At 35.0% G+C, this 11,245-nt stretch overlaps 2 protein-coding genes across 2 annotated transcripts; both read left to right on the forward strand.

The window, feature by feature from the left end:
- Positions 1 to 401: 401 nt before the first annotated feature.
- On the forward strand, positions 402 to 2,202 carry LOC145954848 (uncharacterized). The gene is made up of 2 exons (XM_083069532.1): positions 402 to 2,046; positions 2,162 to 2,202. Exons 1-2 carry the CDS (start codon positions 402 to 404, stop codon positions 2,200 to 2,202), a joined length of 1,686 nt encoding a protein of 561 aa, XP_082925658.1.
- A 3,002-nt stretch (positions 2,203 to 5,204) lies between these two features.
- LOC145954849 (uncharacterized) lies at positions 5,205 to 7,065 on the forward strand. Its single transcript, XM_083069533.1, has 5 exons — positions 5,205 to 5,701; positions 5,787 to 5,913; positions 6,018 to 6,296; positions 6,373 to 6,477; positions 6,571 to 7,065. Exons 1-5 carry the CDS (start codon positions 5,205 to 5,207, stop codon positions 7,063 to 7,065), a joined length of 1,503 nt encoding a protein of 500 aa, XP_082925659.1.
- The last annotated feature ends 4,180 nt before the right edge of the window (positions 7,066 to 11,245 follow it).

Below are 11,245 nucleotides of genomic sequence, written 5' to 3' on the forward strand. Positions count from 1 at the left end.
CCTGTAGCTCAGCATTTCCTCTTTAATTCTTAAATCTTGATCCTGCTCAGAGAAAACACAACACATACCAAGAAAAGCATAAAATAGGAAAATGATATAAAAATTTATTAAAAACATGAAAGATATGCATGATTATGCTATGAATTCTTGTGAATTAAAGTGCTAAAATATGAGTAAAATACACAACATCAATAGCGTTGCCCAATTGCATCGGCACATGGTTCTAAATGACTTTAAACTGGTTAAAAACCAGTTTACCCCAACAAATTTGAATATAGCGTTGGTATGCAAAGGGCATATGACAATATATTTAAATGTTATTAATATATAGAAGATGAATTCCATTCCAACACCTTTGTCTTTCCATATTCTAATATATTTATGTTATAAATATACAGAACATGAATTCTATCCCAGCAAGTCGTCAATGGATGTATGATAGAATGTATATGGGGAGAAGAGGTTTAAAGGAATCTTTTGTACACGGGGTTGAAGAGTTTATAAGAATAGCTTGTCAACAACAAAGCTATATTAATGAAGGGAAACTTAGATGTCCATGTGCTAAATGTCAGTCCACAAAGATTGATGGTGTTCATACAGTGAAGGTTCACCTTTTCAAGTATGGGTTCATGCCGAACTACTACATTTGGACTGATCATGGTGAAGAGATGGAAAATGTTGACAATAATCTCATAGGTGCTTCCAGTATTGGTATAAATGCGACCGAAACTGAAACCTCTAACTCAATGCATCATATGATGTGTGATGCTCTTAGGCAACATGGGGCATTTGACATACTAGAAAATAATAACGTGGAAGAGCCTCCGAATGAAGAAGCACAAAGATTTTACAATCTTTTATCTGAGGCAAATTGTCCATTGTATGAGGGATCATCAGAGTCTAAGTTATCAATGTGTGTAAGACTTTTAGCATGCAAGTCTAATTGGAATGTTCCCGATGAATGCGTCGATTTTATAACAAAAATGTTGTTGGATGTGACTCCTGTGAATAGATGTTTGCCCAAAAATTACTATGACGCTAAAAGATTAGTGTCAAAATTGGGACTGAGTGCTAGAAGGATAGATTGTTGCGTACAAGGCTGCATGTTGTTTTATGACAATGATTATGGGAAAAATGATGGTGCATTATTGCAGTGCAAGTTTTGTCATATGCCAAGATATCGTGATCGCAACACTGGATCAAGCACAAAAAAACTAGTTCCAGTGAAGACGATGTTTTATTTGCCAATAATTCCAAGGTTACAACATCTGTTTGCATCAATGCAAACAGCTGGGCATATGTGTTGGCATTATCAAAATAGAAGTACCTCTGGTGTTTTACGTCATCCCTCAGATGGTGAAGCCTGGAAGCACTTTGATCGAGTGTATCCAGATTTTGCAGCCGATCCTCGCAATGTACGACTTGGTTTATGCTCAGATGGGTTTAATCCATACATTCAATCAACAACTCCACCTTATTCTTGTTGGCCAGTAATTGTAACCCCATACAATCTTCCACCTGAAATGTGCATGACAAAACCATTTATGTTTTTAACTTGTCTTATACCTGGTCCACGAAATCCAAAGGCAGCTATTGATGTGTATCTAGAACCATTGATTGACGATCTTAAAAAGTTGTGGATTGGTGTCCAAACCTATGACATTTCAAAGAAGCAAAATTTTATGATGAAGGCAACATTAATGTGGACTATTAATGACTTCCCTGCATATGGCATGTTGTCTGGTTGGGGAACTCAAGGTAAATTGGCATGTCCACATTGCATGGAGCATTCTAAAGCCTTTACATTAGAGAATGGCGGTAAAAATTGTTGGTTTGACTCACACCGAAGGTTTTTACCCACCAATCATGCATTCAGGAAGAACAGAAAAGCGTTTATAAAAGGCAAGGTTGAAACTGATGCACCACCACCTACATTGACACCCAATCAAGTTTGGCAAAGAGTTAGGGATTTACCTTTAGTAACAGAAAATCCTAGCTTGCCTAGGTTACAAGGATACGGGGAGTCACATAATTGGAGGAAAAGAAGTATATTTTGGGATCTTCCTTATTGGAAAAATAATATTTTGAGACACAATCTTGATGTGATGCACATTGAGAAGAATTTCTTTGATAACATATTGAACACTGTTATGAATGTTAGTGGTAAAACGAAAGACAATGAGAAGGCACGGATGGACCTAGCTTTGTATTGTAGTCGACCTGACTTGGAAATGAAATTGCAACTGAATGGGAAAGTGTTAAAGCCAAAAGCAAATTACACTTTACCTATGGAGGAATCAAAGATACTTTGTCGCTGGATAAAAGAACTCCGTGTTCCAGATGGTTATTCATCCAACTTGGCAAGATGTGCTGATGTCGAAAAGGGAAGGATGCATGGCATGAAAAGCCATGACTGCCATGTTTTCATGGAGTGTTTACTTCCTATTGCATTCATTTCATTGCCAGTGCATGCTTTAAATCCACTAACTGAAATAAGTCATTTCTTCAAAGACTTGTGCTCTACCACATTGAAGGTTGAGGATTTGGATAGGATGGAACTAAACATTCCAATTATTCTTTGCAAATTGGAAAGAGTATTCCCCCCTGCATTCTTTGATTCAATGGAACATCTACCTATTCACCTTGCATATGAAGCACGACTTGGTGGTCCAGTTCAATATAGGTGGATGTATCCATTTGAAAGGTACTACAATTATCATACTATTGTGTATAAATAGTATTGTTCAATGTTTATGAACCGTAACCTATTCATATAATTTTATAGATTTATGGGAGATTCTAAGCGATCAGTGAAAAATAAGGCGAGGGTTGAAGGATCGATATGTGCATCTTACATACACCGCGAAACAACTCATTTTTGTTCTCATTATTTCCACAACTCCACGTTGTCATCGCAAAGTTGTAGAAATGAATTGGAAACTGAAAGTGATAGGTGTCCATCATCGTTGTCCATATTTAATCAACCAGCTCGTCATTCTGGGAAGCAAAAATCTCATTGGTTAAGCCAGCAACAATGGAAGTCAGCCCATGTTCATGTTTTGATCAATTGTACAGAAGTTAAGCCATATCTTGAGTCAGTATTTTCCAACAATTGATTTTGTAATATAGTAAATCAAACTTTCTTTTTGAACTGACCACCTCATTCATATTTTTTGATAGTTCATTCGTACAATTAGAACAAATAAGTGAATCAACAGCTCCTTCTCGCATACATGATGATTTCCCCAAGTGGTTTAAGGATCATGTACGTAGCACAAAATTTATTTTACTTTAACATTACTTATATAAAACATAACAAATACTTTGTTGAATATTGTAGGTTTACAATGAACCTATAAGCGTCAGAAACCAACACTTGAGAGAATTATCACTTGGTCCGTTCATTGAGGTTAAAGAATGGCACACTCTATATGTGAATGGCTATAAATTTCATAACCATGAATGGAGTCAAGGTAAAAAGACAATAAATAGTGGAGTTTATGTCAAAGGGCTTACTGAAGGAGGTGATGATGACTTCTATGGGGTCATCCAACACATATATGAACTAGAGTACAATAGTTCAAGTTCTCCCAAGAAAGTCATGTTATTTTATTGTGACTGGTATGATCCATCACGAAGAGGTACAAGAGTAGATCCCAAATATAATGTTATCAATATTCGCATGGATAGAAGATATGTGGCATATGATCCATTTATTATTGCTCATAATGTAAGGCAAGTTTATTATGTCCCATATCCAACATCACGAATAGATAAACGCGGTTGGTGTGTGCCAATTAAAACAAAGCCTAGAGGTCGTATAGAATGTCATGTGGAGGACGATGTACCGTACCAAGTAGACCAAGTGTCACATGTCAATGAAGTCATAGAAGTAGAACCTATTTTAGGCTTCCAAGATTCACAAATTCTTGTTGAAGAAGAAGATGAACCATCCGAGATACAACCTGTTCATTTGGAAGAACATATTCAACAAGGGGAATTTGAAGACAATGATTTGGAGCAAAATTATGATGATGAAGAAGGAGAATTTGAAGACTATGATTCCGAAGAGGACAATGAAGAAATGGAGATGGATAATGAGAATTCTGATTCGTCTGACTAGGATTATATCTATTATAGAAATTGTGAGTAGGAAAATATCATGTTCAATTGTAACATCAATGTTTAATTAATATTTATATAAAACCAATATATATTGTTTCTCGTAGTAATCACTTGATATTTGCATTGTGTTGGTTTACCGAGTAAGCGCACTCAAGTCTCTGTAATATAGTAAAAGGTTGTCGAACCTCAGGGACTTGTGAAGTAGATTTTCGATTTCTATTAGACTAGTTGTTACTTGTAATGTGTAAGTTTGAACATTCACATGTGTTAAACAATAAGTATGAGTAGTGAAATAGCCTTAAGTGACTAACACAGATTAAAGTTAAAGAAACAATATAAGAAACAGTCGGGATTAATTTCAAATAAAATAAGTCAATACATTGATCCATTAATTATAACTCACCAATAGGACCTTAAATAGATATACAGAGAGAACCCTCTAGTAGTGAACAAATCACAATTCTGAAAGAAATCACGGCCGTGACTGAGAATCACGACCGTGATCTTAAAAATAAAAAATAAAACATAAAACTTAAAAAGCTGGGACGCGAAGTGAATCACGGCCGTGACTGAGAATCACGACCGTGATCTTCTCTGGAGCACATCTATGAAGGGTCAGTGGCGTTCACGGGTGTGATTGGGAATCACGGCCGTGATTTTCTCTGGTGAATCACGGGCGTGATTTAGAATCACGGCCGTGATTTTCCCTGTAGCTCAGCATTTTCCCTGTAGCTCAGCATTCACATGTGTTAAACAATAAGTATGAGTAGTGAAATAGCCTTAAGTGACTAACACAGATTAAAGTTAAAGAAACAATATAAGAAACAGTCGGGATTAATTTCATCGATCTCCCTCCTATGCATTCCTAATGATTCTAGCAACTGATTCCTAGATAAGTGTCTTAAATTAATGTTTGTATCACACCATTTAGACACTTATCACATTGTTTTAATTGCTACATAGTATTTAATTATAATGTTTTAAAAACCATTAGGTAACATAATCATGTTTAATTCTATGTTGTGAAATGTTTAAATATTGAATGACCACAATTTGTTAAATTGTTTTTTTTGCAGATAATGGCATCAGGAGGTGCTGATAAGTTTCCCCAATGTCCTTCACTTGGTGGCAACAAAGGAAAAAAGGGGAAAAAACCAAGGTATGTTCTTAGACTACCTAAACAAACAACCCAGCCACTTGTAGGTTTAGAGCCCATAACTCCTCAAACTGAAATCCCTGCACCCATGCCTCACCAAACAGAAGTTGCTACGAGCACACCTCCCCAAACCCAAAATGCTAGAACCATACCTCCTAACACCCAAATTGCTACACCCCCATTACCCCAAACCCAAAATGTTGAACCCACATGCCCTCAAAAACAAAATCAGTTACCTTCTTCTAGAGCTTCACATTGTGAACCTAGTAGCAATGCATCACCAATGTCAGTACCCTCCAGACTTTTTGAAATTCCTACTGGAGATGAAGAGCAACTGTCCAACAATGATACATCACCATTCAACAATGAAGATCCACCAGCTGGGTCTGTTCTTCCAATGATTGAGCCTTGTAATGATGGGTAAAATTTATAATTTTTGCTTTCTAAATCCTATTTTTTCTTTCCCAGCATTGAACTGATTTAATTTTTTTTCCTCAATAATTAGGTTTTATCCAAGCAGGGTAGCATCTAAGGCAATCACATTGACTATTAAGCAACAATTTGTTGAGCCATGGATGACTTGGGGTGCAATGACGGAAGAACAAAAAGATATCTTCTTTCAGCGTTTTAAGGTACATAATTTGTTTATTATCATTCTGTTCTAAAGGGATTACGTTAAATGCACTAAGTTTATAGTCATGAATAATTTAATTGCTTCATTATTCTGTTAATGCAGAAAAAAGTTTCATGGAGAGCTGAACATGAAGAGAAGATAAAAAAAATATTTCACACAAAAGCATCTCATAGGCTTTCTGAAATGTTCAAGAAAGCTCGTCAAATAAACAAGAAGCCTGATTGGATGTTTGATACAGTTTGGCAGAGTTTGATTGCCCAGTGGATGGCCCCTGAATTTAAAACAAAGAGTATCCAAGCTCAACAAAATAGAGCATCTGAGAAAGGTGGAAGTCTGCACACAGGTGGCTCCATCACCCATCACGAGCATGCTATGCGGATGGTAATTACATTAAACTAATATATTTTATTTAATATAATTTTAGAAATATGATGATTAACTATTTATACAATTATAGTCACAAGAGTTGGGTCGCCTTCCACATGTTGATGAGTTGTTCCACCAAACTCATGTACGGAAGCTTACGGGTGATTTTGTTGACCAAAGATCTAAGCGAACATATGTGAGTTATTTTTTTCGTATTATTGCTTTATTCTTTTCAATTTTAATCATCTTTCATAAATGTCACTTCTAAACATCTTTATTTGTGAAATAGGATCAATTTGAGACTATATTTAATCAAGCTAGGTCTGAGGCTGCATCTTGTACAGGAGGTTCTGAAACGTCTTCTATGGACCCAGTTCAGGAAGAAAGACTCCGCAATAAGAGTTGGATTGCTGCTGCTGGTGGGGTTACAGACAAAAGAAGACTTTATGGGGTTGGAAAAGTCGTTTCTCCAATGACATTGGTGGATACCTTCACAAATATATCTTCTGCTCGTGCTATTGAAGATTCAGACAAAATTATTCAATTGGAAGAGCAAGTCCGTAAGTCTAGGGAGGAGGCTCGTCAATCTAGGGAGGAGGCTCGTCAATCTAGGGAACACCATGAACGCTTGCAACGCCAGTTTCAATCACTGTTCAATGCTGTTCTACCTCTCCTACCTTCTGATACACAGCATATTTTGCAACAACAAGTGGATAACCAATTTCATGACAACCATGATGACCAACAACCACCACCTACTGGACACTATGGAGATGACTATTAGTTAGATGTTTTTTTTAGATTATGGATCCACAACTATTTAAATATTTTATTATGTATAATTTTATGCAAAAATAGTCTTATTTTACACTATATGACATGGAAACTAATTATGCATAATTGCTATGGGTATTTTAGATTTTAAAGATGTTTGATTTCATATTGTGGTTATAAGATATTTAAAGAAACCTGATAAGTGATTTTATTAATATTTCTGACCAGGTAAAACTATTTATAAAGATTGGTGTGGAAAGTGATTTTACAAAACAATTCATGCAATGTTGAAATCAGTTACCTACGGAAATTTCCGTAGGTAAGTTATCTACGGAAATTTCCGTAGGTAAGTTATCTACGGAAATTTCCGTAGATAAGTTACCTACGGAAATTTCCGTAGGTAACTTATCTACGGAAATTTCCGTAGATAATTGCATCCGTAGATATATTCCGTAGATAAACGCATCCGTAGATAAATTCTGTATCCGTAGATAAAATCCGTAGATAACGTTATCTACGGAAAAATTTCCGTAGATAATGTTATCTACGACCTTATTATCTACGGATTTTTTTCCGTAGATAATCCGTAGATAATTATCAATTATCTACGGATTTTCATCATTATCTACGGATTTTTTCCGTAGATAATGCTGATTTTTCTTGTAGTGCATCTACCATAACCATCCCATAGTAATTCCCTCCTAGACTCATGGTTCTTGAAGGACCAAACAAATCCATATGAATTAATTGTAAAGGTCTAGAAGTTGAAATCTGATTTTTGGTCTTAAAGCTAGCCTTCACTTGCTTGCCTTTTTGACAAGCATCACATAGTTTGTCCTTGCTGAACTTGAGTTTAGGTAATCCAATTACTAACTCCTTTCTACTAAGTTTATTTAAGTGATCCATGTGTATGTGTTCAGCTCTTCTATGCCAAAGCCAAATATTGTCTTCTTTGGTTATTAAACACTTGGTGTTAGAAATTGTAATTGAATGTTCTAAGTCTAGCATGTAAATGTTGTCAATTCTTTTTCCAATGAATCTAATTTCTTTTGTCAATTTATCACAGATTAAACAAAAAGTATTATCAAATTCAATTTTAAATCCTTTGTCACTAAGTTGGCTTATACTAAGCAAGTTATGTTTCAGCCCTTCAACAAGCAATACATTTTCAATCAATGTTGAGGAGGAAGAGTTACCAATGTTTCCATGACCAAGAATCTTCCCTTTGTTGTTGTCACCATATGTAACAAATCCTTCATTATTTAATTTTAGACTTGAGAATTTTGAAGGATCGCCAGTCATATGCCTTGAGCAGCCACTATCAAGATACCATAGTAGGCTTTTGGCTTTCAAGCATTCCTACAACAAAATCAGAAAATTGCTTTAGGTACCCATGTGAAGGGTCCTTGATGGTTAGTTCTCAGCCTTTGGCTCTTTTTAATCCAAATCATTTCTCCATTTGGAACACCATATTTCTTAGAATAACAATTCTTTATTGTATGTCCTTTCTTACAACAGTAAAACCAAGTAGTTTGTTTTATGAAATTTCTTTCGAAATTTCTAAAAGATTGTTTTCTATCAAAAACTCTTTCTTTTGATTTTAATGGCATGTTCATGCTTTGATTAAAACCAAGTCCACTTCTATCAAAAGCATGTCTTTGCTTTCCCAAAATGACATTCAAATTTGCATTTCCCTTTGTGAATTTTGCAAGAGAGTTTTTCAAATCATCATTTTCCTTTTCCAAAACCTTGCAATTTTCACAATCAACTTTTGAAGAAAGGGAGGTTTCACAATGATCTTCTTTGAAGTTTAAAATTGTTTGAAGATTTTCATGTTCATTTTTCAAATTTTCAAGCTCTTGTTCAGCTCTTATTAAAGCATTTTCATACCATGACAATTTGCGTTTAAGCTTAGAATTTAAAGCATCTAATTTCACAGCCTCTTTGTGAATTTGAATGAAAGCTTCTTGAAGTTGACCATAATCCGGATTAGATTCAAGATCAAAATCACTTACTATCATGTCTTGATCAGCTCCAACCATCAAACATAAGTTGTTATCCTCAAATTCAAATTCATCACTTGTTGTGCTTAAGTCATTGTCTTCCCAAGCTATGTAGGCTCTTTTTCCTTTGAAATTTTTCTTCCCTTTCTTTTCCTCTTATTTATTCTTTAGAAGGTTGGGGCATTCAGCTTTTATGTGGCTTGGTTTTCCACATTCAAAAGAATTTTAAGAGGATGTGCTTCCTTCCTCTTTCTTATTGGCCTTCTTGTTGAACTTGTAGGGGGAAATCCTCTTCTTTCTTAGGAATTTTCTGAACATCTTCACCAGCAAGTTGAAGTTCTCTAAATCAGAATCTTTTAAGTTTGAGTCTTCACATATTTGTTTTCCTTTGACTGATTTTAACGCTTTTAGAGACACTCTTTTTCCCTTTTTGTCTTGCTGTTCATTTTCCTAAAAAATGTGCAGCTTTTGCTCATGCTCTCTTAGCTTTCCAAAGAGAGTTGCAAGGGTCAATGAAGTTAAGTCCTATTTGATTTTTCTATTGTAGTAACCTTTGCTTGCCAAGATCTACCCAAGCATTGTGGCACTTTCAAATTTAGTTCTTCTTCTTCTTCAAATTTCCTCCCAAGATCAACAAGGTAATTTATCAAGTGTGTAAACCGTTTTTGAAAATCAGAAATTGATTCACCATGGTTCATTCTCAACAATTCATATTCTCTTATAAGAGTATGCTTTCTAGATCTTTTTAGATCACTTGTTCCTTCATGAGTAACTTGTAATGTATCCCACATTTTTTTAGCTGACTTGCATTGAGAAATTCTAAAATACTCATCAATAGATAATGCAGATGTTATTATGTTCTTTGCTCTATAGTCATATTGAGCTCTCTTTTTCTCATCATCACTCCACTCACTCCAATGTTTTTCTCTCTTTCCATCACTATCTTTAGTCATAGGGATATAGGGTCCATTTTCTATTGCATCCCACACAGCAATATCAATTGCCTCAATGAAAATTCTCATCCTAATTTTCCAATAGACATAATTTTCACCATTGAAAACAGGAGGTCTATGAATAGACACACCCTCACTAGGGTAGGTTGCTGTTGGCCATTTTTGAAATCTTGATTAACACTCAAGAACCTTGCTCTAGATACCAATTTTTAGAAAATAATGGCTAAATCCAAGATGGGGATAAATTGGATTCTATGACACTTAAAAAATTTTCAGAGTTTTAAGGATCTTTATTTCAACTTAAACTTTTCTAATATGAATTCTCAAAGAAGTTCCTTGAAAGACTGGCCAATGGGAATAAGTCCTATATGCTTTCTTGACTAATCTTGATTAAGTTCAATGTTAAGAACAACTAATATGCAATACTTTGATTCAGCTTAAAGCAATGTTATGCATAGAAACATATTAATCAAGATCAGCCAATTTAACACTCAACCAAGATTTTGCTAATGTAAAAGATAAGAGTGAGAAAGAAGAATGCACAAGTATTTTATCCTGGTTCAGCCACTCCACATGTGACCTACATCTAGTCTTCAATCATAACTTAATCAAGATTTGTTCCACTATCTCAATGAAGAATTTTTACAAGCATACCACACATGCATATACTCCTACATTCAAGATAACCACTTTCTTACCCCCAAGAAAGCACTTCTTGTAGAAACCCACTACAAGACTTCCTTACCACTTGAGACACCTACTCAAGATTTTCCTTATACATTACACACGGAATTAAAGGAACAAATTCACCTGGAAGCTGAACAAATCAGACAATGAATTCCAAAAGCAAATCTTAATCTTCCTCTCACAAGAATGTAGTGATGATGATGATCTTTTTCAAAACATTTCACAAATGTTTTTATTCTTGGTTTCACAAAGAAAACACTCCAAGAAGGTCACAAAGACTCCACAATATAGTTTTTCTCTCGTTGATTCTCAATTCATTCTCTATTCTGAAGTTTCAAAGTGTGAAAGCTATTTATAAAAATTTCAGAACCAAATAATCGATTATTTTAAAGGATAATTGATTATTTTTCTCTTCATGATTTTTGGAAATCACTCAAGAAAAAAATAGTCGATTATTTTGTAGGATAATCGATTATTCTAGAGAGTGCTTCCTGGAATAATCGATTATTTCACAGATAATCGATTATTACAGCAAGGCTCTTTTCAC

Source organism: Cajanus cajan, chromosome 2 (assembly GCF_000230855.2).
Source record: "Cajanus cajan strain Asha chromosome 2, NIPB_CcT2T_4, whole genome shotgun sequence".
Classification (NCBI taxonomy): domain Eukaryota; kingdom Viridiplantae; phylum Streptophyta; class Magnoliopsida; order Fabales; family Fabaceae; genus Cajanus; species Cajanus cajan.